At 44.4% G+C, this 22,602-nt stretch overlaps 1 protein-coding gene across 2 annotated transcripts in view; it reads left to right on the top strand.

Annotated features, from left to right (window-relative positions):
- LOC139763822 (cryptochrome-1-like) overlaps positions 1-22,602 on the top strand; it is a 42,158-nt gene that overhangs the window by 2,783 nt on the left and 16,773 nt on the right. Inside the window, exon 2 of one of the 2 annotated variants that reach the window (XM_071690129.1) lies at positions 17,090-17,198. In XM_071690129.1, coding sequence (XP_071546230.1) covers positions 17,090-17,198 — 109 coding nt within the window. Of the gene's footprint in view, positions 1-17,089; positions 17,199-18,383; positions 19,531-22,602 lie in introns of those variants that run through there. The other variant, XM_071690130.1, reaches the window with a different exon arrangement.

Below are 22,602 nucleotides of genomic sequence, written 5' to 3'. Positions count from 1 at the left end.
TGGTGGTTTAATATCCTTGCTTGACTGCTCTTACATTTGGTTGAGATCTGAGTAAGTTTTATTTGATATGGTGTCACCCTAAGCAATTTTTTTAAAGAGGGTTGTGGTATGTAAATCCATCGCATGTGGTCTTTCTAGGCTTCTTTATCTGCCGGCTAAGAGAGAAATTGCACAGCTAAATATTGTTCCCTTTTGATTTTGAGCTGCTGTTTATCCCGACCGGTGGCCAGCTTCATCAAGATAGAAGGTACCCTTGGGACAAGAGAGAGAGAGAGACTTAATTAGATGGCCTTGATTAGGGCATTATGTTGCCCGTTCCGTCTCAGCTGATATATATGTGTGTGTGTGTGTATATATATATATATATATATATATATATATATATATATATATATATATATATATTGTGTTTGTGGCTTAAACCTTGAAACCTATTGGTAAATGTGTAATGAATTTAATAGAAGAGAATTCGCAAGAAAAGATTAGGTTGTGTTGCTGGGCGGGTTCCAGAGAATTTTTAGCCTCCATCATGGCCAAGTAGTAGTTGCCTTTTTTTTTTTTTTTTTAAGCCTTCACGTATTTCTTCACCTCAGCCCGTGTCTAGTTGCTCTACACATTCTCATTTTCATCTTTGAAGGTGGGCTTTGACCCCTTGAGCATGACGGCGCAACCCTTGGGTATGGTGGCCAGGCCTTCGTACCCAAGACTCGTACCATTTTATTCGAGAGCTGAACATATTTGACCACTTTGATCCGGAGCCAGGCTTAAATGGAAATCTTGACCAAAGATCACCCTAATGTGCTGAAAGGTCGTACGACTATACTCAAGGATCGTACCATCGTGCTCAGCGGGTCGTACCGTCCATTCTCGATAGGTTAAACTCATTCGATAGGATGTGTCAGGAGGTCACACATTTTTTTTCCTCGCGCTAGTGACTGGTTAACGTATTTAAAGATGTTTCTCATTCACTTCATGACTGCCGTGAGTATGGTGTCGGCATCACAGGAGTAGGTTCGCATGACACCCTGGTCTCGGACCAGGATGTAAGGGTGGAAACCACTTATACATTTTTTTCCTTCACGCTTATGGGCACATGATTATTGTGGGAGTGTGACGTATAGTGTGGGTGAATTATATTTGTATAAACTTATGTAGCACGTTGGGTGCCTTGAGTTGAATTCTCAGTGAGGTATTGAGAATGATAATTGGCTAACCATCATCAGGCTGGCTTTGAGAGTAAGTAGATTGAGTGTAACGTTCCGTCCAGTCACGTGGTGCGATGACCTGCTGTGTGGCCTGGATGGGCAGTACGTGCCGACCGTCTGTTGCAGTCAGCTAGCCATCCTGGTACCAGTGTTACCACCCTCCATTGTTTACGTAGATGCCCCATGTCTCAGTCTGGCACATGTTCCTGTCTCGCTCGCCCTCCTGATTAGGCAGCCCTTATTGGCGTATCGTGTGGGATTTGCCTCATGACTCTGCTAATGTTATATGACAGAATTTTCCAGTAACTGCTAACCCTTTGTTTTGCTTGTATGATAGTTATGTTTGCGACACGGGGAGAGAAGTTTACACCCGTCTTGCTTCGTCTCTTAACCTTTTATATATATACCTTGCCTCTACTCATGTGTACTCAAACACACACACACACACACACACACACACACACACACACACATTGTGCAGCATACATAGTTTTAAGTTGGTTTATAGTAGGGAACGTCCAAGAAAAGGGGACGGACGCGTGCAAAACTCCCGCCCTATACAGTGCATGTAGGTAATTACGCCCCTGCCTAAACCAGGTTCCCATCTATCGACCAGCCACAGGGGCCGATTAACATCTGAGATTGACTGTAGGCCGATTGCCGTGCCTTGGATTAGCACCCGCTCTTCACGCACCTTGGTGTTGCCAACTCAGAAGGACGACGACTTGTTCTCTTTTCATATCAGAACTTATTCTGTTCCTTTTGACCTCACGCACTTAGGTCATCATGAAATACGGAGGAACACCGTACTTCTGTCAGTATTTTATCCCCATATATGCCAGGGTGGCAAGGATTGCTTTTGCACACACACACACACACACACACACACACACATATATATGTATATATATATATATATATATATATATATATATATATATATATATATATATATATATATATATATGATTACCCCAAGACCAATTCTTATGGAAGAAGTCCTGGTGTTACCCAGGTCCTTTCTAAAGGTTCCTTCAGCCTAAGATGGCGCTACGTTCAGTTGCAGGGAATGGAGATTCCTTTTGAGTGATAAATTATCCGAAAAGACTACTCTCAACCTCGTTATAGACTGATTGATATATATATATATATATATATATATATATATATATATATATATATATATATATATATAATTTTATTTGCATATGAAATATGTTGCCGAAAAACGATGTACATAGAAATATGTGTTTCTTGTTTATATGTACAAATGACTCCACCCAGATCAGAGCTAAAGTTGGCCTCGAACTTGATTTGTGTTGCTCGGTGTGGACTGTGCACATGTTCAGGGCGTGAGGCGGGAAGCCATTCAGAAAATCAATATTACACCTGATCTCTTGGTAGGAAGTGCGGCTGTAGATGTGGTCCAACGTGACGCACGCATTAGTGGAAACCAAGTCATTAAAATCTGCGAATGGAACCAGTTTTGAAGCGGAACTTACTTTTTTTCTTTGCATTTTGTTTGTAGTTTCATTCCCACACTTGAATATTATAATGTGAGAATATTGTGTAAATAATTAACACGGTTTGCGTCTTCAGTAATATTTTGAAGACGCTGGTATAAAATTTCTGTAAGGCAGGTGTAATGTGAGGAGTGGACCTTGAATTCAAAGTATCGTCATCACTAGGGTGTAGCGATCCTTGTGTGGACTATGAGGTTACAGGGTTTAGAGATTATAACTTCATTTTTTTCCTCTCTTTTTCTTCAGTGATGTGATGTACTTGTTCGCTTTTTATGTGTTACCGTTGCCATAACATGTGCAGGGAGCATGTGGGAAACATGTGAGTGCTTTAATGTGTCGGTACCCGGTGGCTTTGGTGAAGGAAGGAGGTGGACCGTCGGTGCGGCGGTTGTCAGGTGTTGATTTGTGGCTTGGGTTACTGAAGGGAACGGGGGCGATGCAGCATCTGCTTTGACCAGGATTGATGAGGAGAGGGTGGGGGTGGGGGCTGCAGCTAGCATGTTTTGACCGATGACCAGGATTAATGAGGGAATGGGACGGTATGCAGCTGTCAAGTTTTGACCGGTGGCCATTATTAACGAGGGAGGGGGTGCTGGTGCTGCAGCTGTGAGGTGTTGAATTGTCTTGGGTAAATGAGGGAGGAAGGCGATGCATCAGTTGTCAAGGTGTTGACTGATGGCCTTGGTTAATGAGGGAGGAAGGCCGTGCAACAGCTGTCAAGTTTTGACTCTTGGACTGGGGTAGAGGAGAGAAGGCATGGGAACCATATATTATGGATTATGTTGTGTTTGATGATTGTATAATGTATTTCCACTTATGATAATGTACAATGTTGTATTTGTATTAACTATACAGACACTTATATTGTCTCGTGAATGCAAAGTATTTAGGATGTCTATTGATTTGACATAAAAAATGAGTGCTACCTTGGCTGTTGATCATGCAGACACGAAGAGGCAAGCAGACATCCATATGTCTGTGCATGCTAATATGATTTACAGATAATTGTTATTATTATTATTTATTTATTCATTTATTTATATTTTTGATAACGTGGTACCTTTTTACAACCCGTGAAATACAGATGCTTTCACCGCGCAACCTTCTTAGTTATGTAGCCAGCTCTTCTGGTCTCTTCATCTGCCGACCTAGTGCAAAAACCGCAAGACTTTTTCTATGGACTCCGTGAAATATTACTGAAGGATGTGGGATTAAGGGTGCTTGTCATAGCCCCAGACCGCTTGAGAGTGACGAATGAACCTTTAGATTATGATGACTTAACCGCTTGTGTGATGGAGTTTTTTTTATGTGACGACCTAATCACGAGAGTTTAAAGACAACCGTTTGTGTACGACAACTTCATGGCTTGAGTATGACGACTTAACTGCTCGCGAAAATCGACTTGCCAACTCTGGTATGACGATTGTGACAACCAGTCGAGTACGGTAATTAAAATTCACGCGAAGGCTGTTAATTCACCGTATTCCTGAGGTTAAGGAACTCGTAGGCGAAAAACGTGGCGAAATTATTTGAAAAAGAAATGGCGTGTTCTTGCGACAGAAAAGCAGGCCGTTCCTGGAAAGGGACGAGTGCACTCGTGTTTTGTTTACGACGGAGAGGCGGATCGATCGAAGCCACACCGCCGCGTGTTGAACACGTTACACAGACAGCATTCCAAACAGGATTTGTAGAGTGTTGGTGCCTCCTTCGAATGATTTATTGTTTCCTAGATCCTACAAAACCATTGATACGGTTAGTGACGTTACCAGTTTTTCACCGGATCTCGAATCGATGAGCTGTTTTGCCAGGCATGGAAGCGCTGCGGTAAGAGGTATACCTTAACCCTAACTTACTATGGTTTCTGAGGTCTTCTGTCCCCATAGCTCGGTATTGTGAGCAAGCTCTTGTCTTGCTCTTCTGTTCCATCAGGCTTTTGGAGACTGCGCCCCGTACGCCTGCGTTGGGGCAAGATCCTAAAATGCTCAGGCCCAGGGCCTACCTTCCAAAGAAGTTGGTTGGTTGGTTGTTATGGCCTGCCTATCCACTACCAGTGTCATTAAAAGGCCGTCAGCGTTCACTTAAAACCACCAGGTCTTCAGAAAAATTCAAGAGACCATATATGGTGTCTCTGCATGTACGGCCCTTGAGAAATATTTTTCCCCCTGTTTGTTTAATGAAGTATATGGATGAACACTTGTAGAGATGCTTGCGTTAACCTTCTCGCAGTCGTTTATATGTTACTCCTGGCATTTTTTTTTTTTTTTTGTTGTTGAATTGACCATAAAATCTATTTACATGTATATTACTAACAGGCCAGTTTACGTATATTTTACCAACATGCTATGCGGTAAAGAACTCTTTTTTTTGAGTATAACCTTATTTTTTTTTTTCGGATGATAGACTACATATGCAACAATTTTACGGTGACCCCATATTGACCACAGAACATTAATTATGCGGCGTATGAAGAGTCGAGACAACGTGGAGATATATCAGACATCTCAGGTTCTTTGAAGTCGAGGCCAGCTGTTGTGGCTCTTTCCTAGGCAAGCTGCACCACAGGTGTGTATAGTGCCACCGGGATGGTTCTCCTAGTAAATCCACAGTTGTCCTTCATGTCCTGTGAAATGGAAGGAACAACATCAAAGGATATATAGAAATGTGTTTCTTTTGTTAATCTTACTGAAGTATTCTGGCTATGGTGACCGGTACATGAAGGTGGTGTACTGCGCTTTTGAATTTTTTATCACATTTTTCTTTCTATTCATCAGTGGTAGCTCATTACTTTCCAGTGTCATTGATATATATATATATATATATATATATATATATATATATATATATATATATATATATATATATATATGTGTGTGTGTGTGTGTGTGTGTGTGTTATTTTCATTTTTGTATTTGCTTATTTTATATATTTATTTAATCTTTGCCGTTGTATATTTATTTATTAGTATTATTAACAGTACAGTTATGTATCTTGATGGAGAGGACAACAAAGTATCTGGCGATGTAATGCATGCGGTCAGGATTAAGCCTTCCGTGTGCCACGCTCTCTTTCTTCTCACACCACTGCTCTCTTTATACTCCTCTCCCTCTCACACCACTTCTGTCTTTGTACCCTTCTCCACTCTCTGTGCCTTTCGTCTTTGCTCTTCTCTCTCTGTTTAACCTTCCGCACCTTCTGCCTTACGCCATTTATCTCTTTGTAAGCTCTCCCTTTGCCTTTCACACCACTGGTCTCTTTGGAACACTCCCCCAACCTCTCGCCCTACTATCTCTTTGGAGTCTCTCCCTCTTCCCTCTCAGACCACTGTTCTCGTAGTACACTTCATTTCTCCCTCTGCCTCTTCCTCTTCCTCTCACACCGCTGCTCCCTTTTTAGCCCCGTCTGCCCTCCCTCTCCACCGCTGCTTTCTTTACCCTTCTGTCCCCTTCTCTCTTTCTCTCTCACCACTGCACCCTTTGTATCTTTCTGCCATCTCTTTCCATCTTCCCTCGTCTCTCACACCACTGCTCTCCCTGTGCTGTATTTATCCAAGCTCACCCTCTTTGCTTTCTCCCTTCTTCCTACTCCTCAGCAAGTGCCTGGTCTGTTTTGTTGGCAAGATACGACCGAATACCAACTTAAGTAAAACTACATGAGAACAAGGCCAAAGTGAGTGTTTTAGACGGGCTAAGTGTGAGTTGATTTAGTACGGTAATTGTAGTAGAGAAGCGGATGTCAGTGAACCGCTCACAGCACAATGCGATTGAATAAACAAAAAATTGGGTCTGTCGTTGGAGGAAACGAAGAAATCAAAACAAGTTGATTATATAGGACCCCGGAAAAAAATATCATTTTAGGGCAGATAAAAAAGAAAAGGCCTAAATATGAGAATGATTATGGGAGGTGGTAGTGCGAGAGTGAGCGAACAAATAGGCCTTCATTAAGTGGGGCAGAAATATAAAGAAATTGAAATGTCTGGAACTCAGGTATGTGACGCACAGGCGAGAGAGATGTCAGTAGTTTTCCATCTAAGGTAACGAGATGGCATATCTTACCAGACTGAGGCGGGGGTTCCGAAATGAAGTTAAACATTTTTTAAATTGCTAGCCAGTTTTTTTTCTTTTTATCTATGCTGGTTATTTCATGCAAACTCATCGCAGCTAGAGATCTCTAGTTCATCGGTTTCCTAATATACATACATTTAATAAAGCAGCACCTTAAGAAACCTAACTCACAACACACCTTCGCTCGGGCCGTTAGAAAATTCAGTCGGGCATCTTTATGTAAACTACAGCCACATCCTCTGTAAGTCTATCGTTCACCACTTTGGTAACATTTGTTGCCCTACGCTGTACTTTGTGTGTGTGCGTGTGACATTTCGTATGGTCTCGACCTCCTTACGTATGTATATCTGCAGTTCTGCATCACAGTTTCCGGAAGAGGGGTCTGGCCCCGTGTTTTTAGGGTCCTCATGGTGTGGCAGTGTACATATTGTTGATGTCTGTATCGGTTGGGATGGGGCTGTTCTTCCAGCTGTTTGTAGTTCTACGGGGAAGTGGTGGAAAACTGCAACCTCAGATACGAGGAATCACCAGTTTAAGGATATGACCATAGTGGGGATAGTCCAGTACCTTTACGAATCATCGGGTGGTGGGAGAGAGTTGTGAGGATCAGTGTGTTGAGTGCCTCTTTGTGTATATTGTAAGACGGGACCGAGGAGGATGTGACGTGCTTGTTTCTGTGGGGGAGGCATGAGTTAGTTTGGGGAGAAAAGTAAAAGTTGTGTAGATGTTCTCGTGTTCTGGTGCAAGGAAGTGTGAATGCCCTCAGCAGTATGGAGCCGAAAGCTGGAAGACTTTAAGATGGTACTGATCTGTTTCCTCTAGCCCCATTTGCAGTTTTGTCCAGTGACAACGAGAAACTTAGCGGACCAAACATCCTGGAGTGCTCTGGGGCTTAATGACACGGTCCAGTGGTTTGGCACAAGGTTGGAAGACCTGGCTGATGCGCATAACCGAGATGTGTTGTAACGTTTGTTATTGTGTGTGTGTGTATATATATATATATATATATATATATATATATATATATATATATATATATATATATATATATATATATATATATATATATATATATATGTGTGTGTGTGTGTGTGTGTGTGTGTATATATCTTTGTGTGTGTGTTTATCTCTTTGTGGGCTGTCCTTGAGGTCAGGATGTATCGTTTTCATCAGTTGTGTATTTGTTCACTGTATGACGGGAACCATCTCATCCAGGGGCAGTAAGTCACACTCCAGGAAATTCTAGTCGCTGCATGTCAAGGGTGTCTGGCGTGCCTGCATGCATAGTGAGGATTCACCGGCGTCACGAAGAGTAAATAATCTGGTCAGTGTGTTGGTAGCAACGAGAGCATACTAATATGTGGGTGGATGTGTGGGAAAATAATGATGTATATGTGAGAGCATAATGGTTTGTGTGAGGGCATTGAACGTTTTACCTACATTCATATATGCAGACTTCTCTGTACCAACTGTTTCCCTCTCTGTGTGAACACTCCGCTCTTGTTAGCTCTGTAGGTGAAGATCAATACAGAATAGAAGCTTCGCCCCATTGGAGGGGACCAATTGATTAGGTGTAGGAGTCGTAGCTGCATAGATTTGCTTATTGATAAAGGATTTTTTTTTTTTTTGACAATTTCTATGAATACTAAGGTATGTCGAATGATGGAAAAGATCAAATGTGAATATGTGCTAGGTAAAGATACATGTCATGGCTTTGAAATTTTTGCAAATTAATGAGTTCATTAGCGTCTTCCCCCCGTTGTAATGAACTCCTGGGTGTGCATTAGGCAAGCCAAGTGCTCATTTGATTTTTACAGTATTACGTTGTCATTTAAGGATATCCTAGAAAAAATAAACTTTTCGCCAGGTGCAAACAATTAATGAAAATACAGTCCTTCAGAAGGTGGGTAGACTTTTTAAATGGCTCTGATACTATTGTTTTCTTGAAGTTACACAAAAGTTTCCTTATTGTTATATCTTTAACATTGTTTTCTGTGGTTGTCGTGACGAGCATATGCAGTAAGGAGCATACATAGTTTAATGTGGTTTTCCTGTCCTGATTATAGTTTTATATATATATATATATATATATATATATATATATATATATATATATATATATATATATATATATATATTAGTTGAGACGGCACGCGCAGCTTAGGCCTTAATCAAGGCCATCCCGTTAACGCTACATAGGTAAATATACCCTAGCCAGAGCCAGGTACCCATTTTATCGACCTACACCCTTAGGGATGGATGAGCAGCCAGGAACGCTAACAGCTACACTGATGTTGTTTTTCGTGATTTGGGCTCTCTGATAATGTTGGCTATGTCCTGAACATACAGGTTACCGGTTTTCTTGTTCAGTGCATTTTCTTTGTGTGTCTGTGTGATTTTCTGCACTGAATTTAGTCCTCTGTGCTTTTCCTGTTCTGAGGATAGTTTGTTGTTACTGGTCCTTTTCATGCCCTGAACATAATATACTGTTTTTTTCATGCCTTAGTGTAAGTTTGTTCTCGTTTACGTGCCCTTACCTTAGTTTACCTTGGTTTTTATGACCTGAGCATTGTTAACTCTTGTTCTTATATCCTGAGCATGTTTACTTTTACTTTCGTTCCCTGAGCTTAGTTTGCTGTTGGTTTTCAGACTCTGCATTGTTTTCTGTGGTTTTTCATGATCAGATCATAGTTTACCTTGGTTTTCTTGCTCTAAGTATACTTACTTTGCTTATTTTTTAGCCCCTGATCATAGTTTTACTATGCATTCCATATCCGAAGCATAATCTACAGTGGTTTTCACGTTCTGAGCTTAGTCTATGGTGGTATACATGCCCTGAACGTAGTTTACTCTAGTTTACTGAGCATAGATGAATCATCTTAAGTACTTTGATGTACTGTGTAGTGGCAATGCTTGCCTTTGATGGAACATACCCTTTCACCCACAGTACCATAGAAATGCATATTTCTGTGTATACTTTAGCACATATAAAACCTTTGTAGAATAGAATCGAGACTTGAGGATGTGTGTGTTTTACTTCAGTGTGTTCGTTGTTTATAGCAGTTGAGCAGAAAGGGGGATACATTATGCTGATTTTTGTCATGTGTTGGTAAGAATTGTAAGGAAGACGTAGTTGTTCGAATATGAAATGATCTGGCACATGTATTATTGATCACATAGCTTGTTGAATGGATAGGCCGTTTGTACATAAGGGGAATTATAAATGGCATTAGCGAGTTGAATAGTCTTGTGTGCTGCTTACCTGATTCTTTGAACACTGCAGCACGAATCATGAGAACGATAGTATGTCTTTAAGGTACAAAGACCTTACTGATGCGAGTGATTATTGCATCGCAAACGTGGCGGCAAGCAGGCCTTTTTATCTTAGCTAATTGGTAGTCATTATCAGTGAAGATGCCCCCGTTTTTTATAAGTACCACTTTGAATCATTAAGCTTTTCCATCACCCGGTTCCTCGACTTTAGTCATCCAATATATATATATATATATATATATATATATATATATATATATATATATATATATATATATATATATATATATGATTGTATATAGATGGTTAGATATTTTTAAATGTTTGAAGGAAGCCAAAATGTAAAAAATTATTCTCTTTAATGTCCTTTTTTCGTTTCTGAAAGCGCTTAATAACCCATGCCTTCCGGTCAAGAACAGTTATTGCCAAACCAAGTGTAAGGGATTGTGACTGACGTGTCAAGTAAGGCTTGAGAGTTCCGTGCGCATCGGATATAAGGGAGGTGCACGGTATGAAAGGAAGGTGTCAGGTGATATGATAGGGGAAAGCTTTCTTTCTGTTTAAGCTTTGTGTTCGCAGTGTGTTGATCCTCCATCTTCTGTCCTATATAATAAGGCCTCCCGCCCCTTCCGGGTGGGTGGCATCTGCTTAAAAAAAAAAAAAAAAAGTAACGAAGTCGGACAGCCACCTGACTAGCACACGGAAGTGGTGAACGAAGTTCAAAGCCTTCTCATGTTAAATCATTCTTTTTTCATACAATGAGGTTGGACCTGGTAGTCCCCAGGGAAGGCTAGATAACAAGACCTGTTGGTGTATAACGAGGTTATTATCTCCTGTAGGACAGTTATAGCGTCCTACATACCTAACGTATTTGTAGATGGAGACGAGAGGGTAAAACAAAAGGCTCTTCCCCCACTCAGCGGTTTCCAGGAGACTGGCATTTTGCGCTGGCTTTTCCCGTTGCTCTCCCGTTGTGATACGAGCTTTAGTGAAAGAAGAGACCGTCTCTCGTCCTCAGGTAGTGTGCCTCGAGTTACTGGAGTTGATGACGAGACGTCTCAGTACCCTTTGCCATTGGGTTTTTGAGAGGGCCAGGAGCAGTGAGGAATAGTTTAGATTAAGGCTCCCGTCTCATTTTTTCCGGTTCTCCAAGATCCGGGTTGCAGGACTTCCCAAATCCGGGAAGAGCAGCATGGTGGCAAGAGATATTGGTTGGGTTCACCATGAATCCTCAGTTGCCTTGGTTACGGATGAAGTGCAGTCAGCACCAAGAACAAACTGGCGTACTTTCCACCGTAAAGTGCCGTGAGGTCGTGTTAAAGGACCGCACAGTCGTGCTTTAAGGCCCGTGCCGTCGTGCCTAAAAGTGGCACCACCTCTTCATTCCTACCGAGACGGTGCCAGGAAGTCTTCGTTCAGAGGTGATCACCTCCAGGCTAGGGGATGGGGAAGGGGAAAACCGCCTCGCTTCACCCCCGTGGCTCCAGAGTTGACAGCTTGATGCTGGGGGAAGATGTGACGGTGCATTTATAAGGGAATTATTAACGAAATGATGAGGATTTGCTCCGTTTCTTGACCTTGTGTATTGTCCCATGTATTAACCATATATATATATATATATATATATATATATATATATATATATGTGTGTGTGTATGTGTATGTATATATATTTCTGGGGAGAAAGAATACTTCCCACGGATTCCCTGCGTGTCGCATAAGGCGACTAAAAGCTGAGGGAGTGGGGGCCTGGAAATCCTCCCCTCTCGTTTTTTAATTTTCCAAAAGAAGGAACACAGCAAGGGGCCAAGTGAAGATATTCCCAGAAAGGCTCAGTCCTCTGTTCTTAACGCAACCTCGCTAGTGCGGGAAATGGCGAATAATATATATATATATATATATATATATATATATATATATATATATATATATATATATATATATATATATATATTCACCTGGCCCAATTCTCTGTTCCTTCTTTTGGAAAAAAAAAAAAAAAAAAAAAAAAACGAGAGGGAAGGATTTCCAGCCCCCCGCTCCCTCCCCTTTTAGTCGCCTTCTACGACACGCAGGGAAAATGAAAGAAAAGAATATATATATATATATTATAATTACCCCCAGGACATTTTTAAAGCTTCCTGCAGCCCAGGGCTGCGCTTATTCCAGTAGCAGGGGAATGTAGACTCCCCTATAGTGATATCTTAATGATACAGCCTCGCCAGCGTTGACTTATCTCCCCACTCGTGGTGTAACATCGAGCAGGCGGAGAGTAGGGCGATGGCTTACCTGTGTTTCGGGGAGCCCGTCTCCAGGGCGGACTAGTTTGCCTTGGCCCCACATTCCGTCAGGGTGTTTGGGTCCGCGTCTTGCATATCCATCGCGGTAATGCGCGTTGATTACACGATAACTTATGTCCATTGTATGTATGTATGTATATGTATATATATATATATATATATATATATATATATATATATATATATATATATATATATATATATACTAAACTAATATGTGGAACCCCGCCCGGTCCCCGGATTTAGATGTAGTACTAGAGGAGCTATGAAGTAAATACTGGGCCATTTTTTTTTTTTTTTTAAGAAGGGAGACAGATATATATATATATATATACCTTTTCCAACTGGTTTTTGATCAGCAGTGTACAGCAGCGTGTGACTGTCCAGCCGCGGGAACATTAGGCCATGTCCTTGTACCGTGCCGTACACGTTGGTGAGGGACGTTTGGTATTTTCCACGCGTATAACCTGGACCATTCCACCCCCCCCTTTTTTTTTTTCATACCCTCAGGGGTAGATGTAGATAGCAGGTAGCCGTCCCCCGCCACACCATACAAGTTTCCAAGAACCAGTCCTATCATTATTTAATAGGTCATAAACGACGCGAATCAGGTCGAATGAAAGCCACAAAGTTGATGAAGATATATATATATATATATATATATATATATATACATCCCCCTCCCCTTCCGTTACGAAAGCCTGGATGATGGGAGATTTTACAGAATGTGTAATTTTTTTCAGTCCACAACATTGAGGACGTAGTTGCCCCACGGCACCTTAACTGTACTTAGGTGACAGAGGTCGCAAATTGAGGTTAGATTAAAGGTTCGGGTTGCTTAAAAGTGCACCAGCCATTACTGATGCAGTAGAACCAGGGATTTATCTTATCTTCGTCTAGTGTGCTCCGTACATTACTGTGAGTCATTCTTAGATAAGGATGTGTGATCACGTCACCATTTTCTCCTCACACACACACACACACACACACACACACACACACACACACACACACACACACACACGTACTTTATCTATGGTGATGTACTCCAGGAGGGAGGTGGAGCTATAGTGATATTTTCTAGCTAGCAGGTGGAGCTGGTGTAATATTTCTAGCTAGCAGATGGAGCTGTAGTGATATTTTCTAGCTAGCAGATGTAACTATAGTGGTATTTTCTTGCATATTTTCTAGCTAGCAGGTGGAGCTATAGTGGTATTTGCTTGCAAGCAGGGGGAACTGTAGTGATATTTTCTAGCTAGCAGGTGGAGTTGTAGTAATATTTTGTAGCTAGCAGCTGGAGCTGTTGTTTTATTTCCTAGCTAGGAGTTGGGAGCCATAGTAATATTTTCTAGCTGGCAGATGGAGCTATATTGATGGAGCTGAGATTACACGTGATTCTTCATAGCTAGTGACACCTGCTTGTAAACTGGGGCTTGAGGGGGGGACAGCCTCCCATCTCACCACTGCGTATTATTAAACCTAATTATGCTTGTTCTTGCCAAGGCTTGTTTACCAGAGCTTAATAACTGGAGCAGAAAATGCCTTTGTGCATTTTTTTTTTTTTTGGGGGGGGGGGGGGGGGCTCTGGTAACGCCGCTCCTCTACCTCTTGCGTGTAGTGGCGTTACCTTGGACCTGACGAGCATTTAGCAGATCCATGATACGGTGCATCAGGTGGAATGCGTGTGTGGAGAGAGGGTGAAAAGACTAAACAAACGACAGTTTGTATGCATTGCTATATTGAGGCGTAACTGTAGGTACTATTGCCAGCTTAAGCTTCCGTGGAAACGTCAGTCACGCGCACTGTAAAGTGCGTGTGGCCAGTGACATGGGCGCACACCTAGAGCCTCGTGGTCTAGTGTATGAAGACATTTGAATCGATTTTGTGAGATAGGCGAATAGGTACAACAAGAGATGGCGCTGCGCCTTACTGAAGTTCTGAAGTTGCATCCACTTCTGTTATCTAGCTGATGGTGGGTGTGCTAATGTGACATACAGTAAGCTTAGGTTATATACTTGTTATGATGATCTTGGCCACTCGGGCGGCTTATTGTGGACACGAGTGGAAAGGAAGAAGGCGGGGGGAGAGAAAGAGAGAGAGAGAGCCGTTGACGAGGTCAGGTTGAGGATGTGCGGGGAGTAAGCAGGAGGAGCAGCAGCAGCAGCAGCAACAGCATTAGTGAGTTATCTCGACGTGTGGAGACCCTCAGTAGGAGACGCGGCCGGCCGCCCTTCACTATATCGACCGTCTCCCTCAACCTTCCGCCCCTCGTGTCTTGCCACGCAACCAGGGAGTGGGGAGGGAAAGTGGCGACACGGCACACCCCTTGGTGGAGAGTGCCTCACAGCACGGTACCTTATTCTCCAGGGGTGAGGACCGTGCTTGTGGGAGAGTGAGGCTACTACAAGTATAGTATGTGTAGGGGGTGAGGCAACCACCACAGGGACCGTACTTGTAAGGGGTGAGGCACCCACCACAGGGACCGTACTTGTAAGGGGTGAGGCTCCCACCACAAGGACCGTATTTGTAGGATTTGAGGCAGCCTTTACAAGGACCGTACTTGTAGGGGTTGAGGCTGCTACCACAAGGACCGTAGTTGTAGGGGGTCAGGCAACCACCGCAAGGACCGTGCTTGTAGGGGGTCAGGCAGCCACTACAAGGACGATACTTGTAGGGGGTGAGGCAGCCATCACAGGGACGTTGGCTTTCTGTTGTCGGGCTGTTGGGGGTAACGGTCCCTAGGCCCACGTGACCGCCTCATCCTGGCTAGCCAGGTACTCTGTGGGTACTTCTTCAGACCCTTTGAACGACGCGTTGCTCCCACTTCCCCCGCATTTTACTGACCATGATCACTGACCTCTCCCTCCTCCTCCTCTAGGGTATAGAAATCATCCCGTCCCTGCTGTATTGTTTTATAGTGACCTCATCGGACCTTTATATTGCTGTAATGACCTGCAGTGACCAACCCTGAGCTGTTGTGATGTGAATTGACCCAACCGACTACCGTGACGTTGCGTAGATGACCTTGGCTCATGCTCTAATGACCTCAACTGACCTTCCTTCTGTACTGCTGAACTGTAGTTGATCTTGCTGTAAGAACCAGTGCTGACCTTTGTTTTTTACCGATAATGACCTGTCCTTCTTATAGTGACCTGCACAGAGCTTTCCCTTTTTATAGTGACTGATATTGACCTTTCCTTGAGACATGGTGACCAGTACTGACCTTTACCTCTTTTAATGACGTTTCCTATCCCGTCTTAAGTCTTTGTTTTTAAGCTTACCCTTTCAGAGTGACCTTTTAGTGACCTTATATTTAGTTTCCATCGTACCCTAATAACCTCTTGCCTGTAATGGCCGTAGTGACTTATCCTAGTATCCCTGTAGGTGTGATAACCAATGTTCGACTCCCTCTTTCCCCTGATGTACTGACCTCGCTCTTGTTTTGATGACATGTCGTGACCTTGCCTCCCTTGCTGTAGCGGTCAGCCCATCCCTGCTATGGTCAGCTGTAGCGACCTTGCCTTCCCTGCTGTAGCGACCTTGCCCCAGCTGCAGTAGCGATCCTCCCTCCTCAGCTTTACTGACAATCTTGCTGTATTTGGCTGTAGCGACCGTCCCCCCCCCCTTTTTTTTTTTAAGCTGATCTTGTCTCACCTTTTTTTTTTTTTTTTTTTTTTTTTTTTTTTTTTTTTGCTATAGGGAGTTACTTCCACTGGCCTGCCTTCACCCCGCACCGTGCAACACCCCAGTGGTGACCTGTTACCCGACAGGTGTGACCCACTGGAGATTGCGTTTCTCTCCATAACCCTTGTTTTTTGTTGCTGTATCACTTACTGATTACAGATCATGTTCCGAGCGTAACCACGACCACTGAAAACGAACTAACTCACATAACTCCTTAGATTCCCCATGAGTAAGTAGCTGGTCTCCATACCTCATTTAGGCGTGGATACCATTCATGTTCTCCTCCCTTCTACTAGTCTTTCCATTGAAGGTTTCGAACCGGTATCTTAACAGGAAGAGCTCCATTACGCGTTTTTGCTCGAGCGTCTTGCTGTGGCTCGAGAGGTGTGTTGTAAGGCGAGGTTAGCCCAATGGTGGTGTTGGTGGTGGTGGTGTGCGATGGGTGCACGGAGTGCGTCCGTGGAGAAACCTTAAGAGTGCGTTGCTAGGGTCGTCAGGGGAGGCGGGGGAGGTGGGGAGGAGAGTGTCCATGGTGTGTCCACTTCTCCAGGTGGTGTCATTCGCTTCAGTCAGCAGTGTGTGTATACCCCACCCGCACTGATGCTCTCTAAGGACACGTATCTCATTGATTCCACCTCTCTCTCTCTCTCTCTCTCTCTCTCTCTCTCTCTCTCTCTCTCTCTCTCTCTCTCTCTCTCTCTCTCTCCATATGGCCGTGTTTTCCACCTTCTGGCCTCCTTCCCTTGGTCAGGCAAAGCTCCTTAACCGCCAGTAACGTTCCTCGGTATAGGGTAAGGTTCACTACCCTCAGTAACTTACTTCCCCATGGGACAAGGTTCTCTACCCTCAGTAACTTGTCATCTCCATGGGACAAGGTTCTCTACCCTCAGTAACTTTCTTCCCATGGGACACGGTTCTCTACCCTCATAAACTTTCCTACCCATGAGGCAAGGTTCTCTAGCCTCAATAACCTCCCCCTTCACCTCTCTGTGAGAGGTTCTATCTCCCATCACTAAGTCAGACATTTCTCCCTTGCCCACCAGGTTTCTGCTACAGAGTCTAGAGGACCTGGATTGCTCCCTGCGGAAGCTCAACTCCCGCCTCTTCGTCATACGGGGTCAACCAGCGCATGTCTTGCCAGAACTCTTCAGAGTAAGTATATAACCAAGTGTATTGTCCATGTGTGTGGGTGTGGGTGTGAGATGGTAAGTTTGAACTCTTGATTTCAGATTTCACAAGTTTACAAAGAGAAAAGGTAACCAAACGTTAGGCCTTTTACGTAGAGAAAATGTAACTGGACATTGGCCCTTTTACGTAGAGAAAAGGGAACTAGATATTGGTCCTTTTACTAAGAGAAGAGGGGTACCAAACATTAGGGCCTTTTCGCAGTCGAACGGGTGAATTCTTGTTCGTCTTGGCCAGCGTGACAACGCCTCTGGGAGTGTTGTGCCTTTGTCGGATCTATTACAGTATTAAGAAGGGGTGAGCTGGGATGCACCAGGAGGAATCTTGGAGATGAGTCCTTCGACGTCGTAGGGGATGTCACTCAAGCAAAGGACACGACCACTAGAGACCCGGCCCGTCAGAATCCAAGGGTAATTCTGAATGCATGAACTGTAGATGTTTGGCCGTCGTACTGTTTACTATTGTAGGGGTCGGAGGTTCATGTGTGGTATGTGGTTTATATGGGTGAGGTGTTGGATGTGTGTGGTGTGGCATGCTTATGGTGTATGACATAGTGATGTGGTGTGGTGTGATATATATGTGTGTGTGTGTGTGTGTGTGTGTGTGGTCTGAGAGCGTTATTGTGGTGTGTGTTGGTGACGGTGAGGGTTTTGGGATGGTAGGCGGGCTGCGGGCAGTCTTGGCTACACTACACAGGATGGCCAGGATAAATATAGCAGGTGTTCAGGGGCGGCAGGAGATGTACTTAACCTGACACGTCACCACCCCGTCCCCTCACACTGGTTCATTTTGGTGTTGGGGGTGGAGATTTATTTGAGACGGGTGACTGTGTGGGTAGTGTGAGACGGCTGGCAGTTTGAGTGGTGTGAAATGAGTGGCAGTGTGGGTAGTGTGAGACGGCTGGCAGTATGAATGGTGTGTGATGGGTGACAGTTTGGGTAGTGTGAGACGGGTGGCAGTATGGATGGTGTGATGTGAGACAGGTGGCAATGTGGGGTGGGGAGACAGCTGGCAGTGTGGGTGGTGTGAGACGGGTGGCAGTGTTGGTGGTGAGACGGGTGGCAGTTGGTGTGAGACAGGTGGCAGTTGGTGTGAGACAGGTGGTATTGTGGGTGGTGTGAGACAGGTGGCAGTGTGGGTGGTGTGAAACGGGTGGCAGTGTGGGTGGTGTGAGACGGGTGGCAGTGTAGGTGGTGTGAGACGAGTGGCAGCATGGGTGGTGTGAGATGGGTGGCAGTATGGATGGTGTGAGATAGGTAGCAGTGTGGATGGTGTGAGACAGATGGTAGCATGGATGATGTGAGATGGGTGACAGTGTGGATGGTGTGAGACGGGTGGCAGTATGGGTGGTGTGAGATGGGTGGCACTTTGGGTGGTGCAAGATGGGTGACAGTATGGATGGTTTGAGACAGGTGGCAGTGTGGGTGGTGTGAGGAGAGTAGCAGCATGGGTGATATTGGTGTGAAAGGTGGTGATTTAGGAGGATGGCGGTAGCGTCCTTGGTTATGGGGATGGATGGTGCGGTGTGGAAGTGATTCAGTTTGCCAGCCAAGCATGTTACACTTCACTGTGGCTCATATTGGTTTAGGTAGGGGGACGGTGTGGGTTTGAAGTTCTGGTGGAGTAAAAGTGCTGGTAGTGTGGGTTGCGATGATGGGAGTCATAGTGCTGGTGGAGGTGGTGTGAAGTAAGCCAGTGAAGTGTGCCACACCTTGCACTCGTTCTTGTAGATGTAGTGGTAGTGAGGGTGTGGGAGGTGGTAGTTGGAATGGGAGTGACAGCATAGGGTGTAGATGGGAGTGGTTTGGGTGATGGTGTAGGGGTATAGTTGGTAATAGTGTGGGGGAGGTGTTGGACAATTCATATGGTGTGGAGGTAAAGAGGGAGACAGCGGCAATGTGGATATTGATATGGCAGTCTGAGTGGCAATAATGGAGGTCATGGTGGTGGTGGAGGTGATAGTGGTGGTATTGTTGGTGAAGCTGTGTGGAAAGTGGTGATCATGTAGTGGGGGGATGTAAGTGGGCAATAAATAATTCATCAATAGGAAACTAGATCAGATTTAGAAACTCTTTGAAGGAGCACTGGCTTTAGGGTAACAGAGTCATGAACATGTGGAATGGGATGAATGGTGTAATGAACACATAGAGCAGATAGAGTCTCTTGACCGCACCTGGGGAAGTCTTCAACCCCATAGCCCAGGGTGGGCCTAGGCTGTTAGATTGGGGACGTCAGTGAACCAAGGTGTTAGAAACCGCAGCCCCCAGGCATGCATAGCACACCCCGTCAGGCTGATATGGTAAACTTTGAATGTACTTGTCCAATACACCCTAAGCATTCTCTGTTGTGCATCTCATCCTATTTCTGGTGGTGTTGAAGAGTCTTGGGCCCCAAATATTTAAGCTGTTTTCTCTTTTTGTGCATGTCACACCTTTGTATTTCAGAGGTAGTATTCACATTTCCCTCGCTTGGGAAATACCACACCAAAAATAGAATTTCCATTGAAATTATCATTATTTATCATTGTTATTATAGTCATGCATTTTCATTTTTTCACAAGCTTTCCATCTTATCCATACTGCGCTTCAGTGGCCCAGGAAAGGATACAAATCTGCTATTTGGCAAGAGTTCATTACATAATTCCAAGCGGATAGAGAGAGACCGGAGGGGAACAAAAGGAGACAGAAGCATTTTTCTCCTGTCAGCAGAACAGACCACGGGAGATTATCAGTCACATTGTTGGGTGGCAGCTGGTGTGGTTACATGTTAAGACTTCGAGACGACTTCCCTTTTGGGAGGTTTAGGATGAAATGTTGTCCTGTGTGTTTGCTTGCGTGTCATCAGTAACCAGTTGGCATGAACATCAGACTGTTATAATGAGCATCAAACACCAAAATGTACCTTGAGCATGTGGTTTTATCATCAGCTACCAGTGTGTGTATTTTGTAAGGCTCTACCATTTGTGCATTATACATAAACTTGAAGCATCACACAGTTAGAAATGTGATGTAGTATTTTCAGTATGAAACTCCACATTGCTGTACTGTATACGATACTGTACGAAAATTGTTTAGTGAAATAAATGAAAATATAAGGTTTAAATGTTACAGAAAACACAGCACTCCTAAAACCACACAAGTACTGCAGAATACAAGTGATGCTTCTGTTGTAGACACTGGTACTATAGGATGCTGCTGACAGTGTTATGTGGTGGACAAGGGTACTGCAGGATGCTGCAGATACCATTATGGTAGACAAGAGTATTGTAGGACGCTGCTGATGCCATTGTAGTAGATGCTATTGATGCCACTGTGGTAGAGACATGTACTACAGGATGCTGCTGATGGCACTGTGGTAGTAACAGGTACTGCACACTTCTGATGATGTTGCTGAGGCAACTGTGGTAGACGGAGGCATTGCAGGATGCTGCTGGGGCCACTGTGGTGTGTGCAGGTACCGCAGGATGCTGCTGATGCCACAGTGGTAGACACAGGTACTGCTGGATGTTTCTGAAGCTACTGTGGTAGATACAGGAACTGCAGAATGCTGTTGAAGCCACTTTGGTAGACACAGATTCTGCAGGATGCTGCTGATGTAATTGTGGTAGACATAGGTATTGTAGGATGCTACTGATACCCTGGTGGTAGACACAGGCACCGTGGGATGCTTTTGATGCCACTGCAGGATTCTGCTTTTGCAATTCTGGTAGACACAGGTCCTGTAGGACGCTGCTAATGCCACTATAGTTCACACAGGTATTGCAGTATACTGCTGTTGCCATTGTGGTAGACACAGGTAGTGCAGGATTCACCTGCTGCCAATTTGGCAGACACAGGTACTCCACAATGCTGATAATGCCATTGTGTTTGATGTAGTACTGCAAGACATTGCTGATTTCACTGTGGTAGACACAGGTACTGCAGGATGCTATTTATGGCACTGTGGTGGACACAGGTATTGCATGGTGCTTCTGATGCCACTTAGTAAACACTTGTACAGTATGAGGCTTGTAATCCCACTATGGTATACAGGTATTGCACGTTGCTGCTGATGCCACTGTGGTAGACATGGGTACTGCTGGATGTTGCTAATGCTACTGTGGCGGACAGGTGCTGCAGGATGCTGTTGATGCTACTGTGGTTGAAACAAACACTGCAGAATGCTAGAGGTGCCACTGAGGTTGACACTAGAACTGTAGGGTTTTGTTGTCGCCAGTGTGGAACACAGTTATTGCTGGGTGCTATTGATGTCGCTTTGGTAGACACAGGTACTGTAGAATGTTGCTAATGCCACTGTGATGGACACGTACGGCAGGATACTGGTGGTGTGTCTGTGGGAGACACTGGTATTGCAGGATACTGGTGGTAGACAGTGGTACTGCTGGATACTGGTGGTGCCTCTGTGGTATACACTTGGTACTGCAGGATACTGTTGGTACCACTGTGGTAGACACTAGTACTGCAGGATACTGGTGGTGCCATTGTGGTAGAAACTGGTACTGGAGGATACTGGTGGTGCCATTGTGGTAGACACTGGTACTACAGGATGCTGGTGTTGCCACTATGGTAGACACTGGTACTGCCGGATATTGGTGGTGGCCCTGTGGTAGACACTGGTACTTCAGAATGCTGCTGGTGCCATTGTGGTAAACACAGGACCTGGGAGGTGCTGCTGATGCCACTCTGGTACAGGATGCTGCTAATCCAACTTTGGTAGATACAAGTACCGCAGGGTTTTGCTGATGCCACTCTGATATAGGCATTTCAATATGCTGCAGATGCCAGCTGGAAGCTGCTGATGTGATTGAGATAGACACAGGTACTGCAGGATGTTGAGACAACTTTGGTAAGCATAGGTACTGCAGGATGCTGCTGAGGCCACTGTGACAGAGACAGTTCCTGCAGGATTTTGCTGATGCATTGGTGACATGGGTAATGCAGGGTGTAGCTGCAGCCACTCATGTACATGTAGTTACTGTGGGGTGCTGCTGAGGCCATTGTGGTAGATACAGGTACTGCTGGATGCTGCTGATGTCCCTGTGGTAGATACAGGTACTGCAAGATGCTGTTGATGCCACTGTGTTAGTCATGGGTAATGCAAGTTGCTGCTGATGCCACTGCCGTAGACACAGGTACTGCAGGGTGCTGGTTATGCCACTTTTGTAGACGCAGGTATTGCAGTGTTTTGATGATGCCATTTGATAGGCACAGATACTGTAGGATGCAGCTGATGCCACTGTGGTAGACACAGGTACTGCAGGATGCTGCTGTTGTTATTCTGGTAGACACGGGCACTGCAGGCTGCTGCCAATCCACCTTTGGTAGACTTGTGTACTGCATGCTGCTGCTGATACCACTCGGGTAAACACAGG

This window comes from Panulirus ornatus, chromosome 48 (genome assembly GCF_036320965.1).
Source record: "Panulirus ornatus isolate Po-2019 chromosome 48, ASM3632096v1, whole genome shotgun sequence".
In the NCBI taxonomy this organism is placed as follows: domain Eukaryota; kingdom Metazoa; phylum Arthropoda; class Malacostraca; order Decapoda; family Palinuridae; genus Panulirus; species Panulirus ornatus.
Note: the sequence above shows the minus strand (reverse complement) of the source record. Positions and strands in the feature narration are given on the sequence as shown.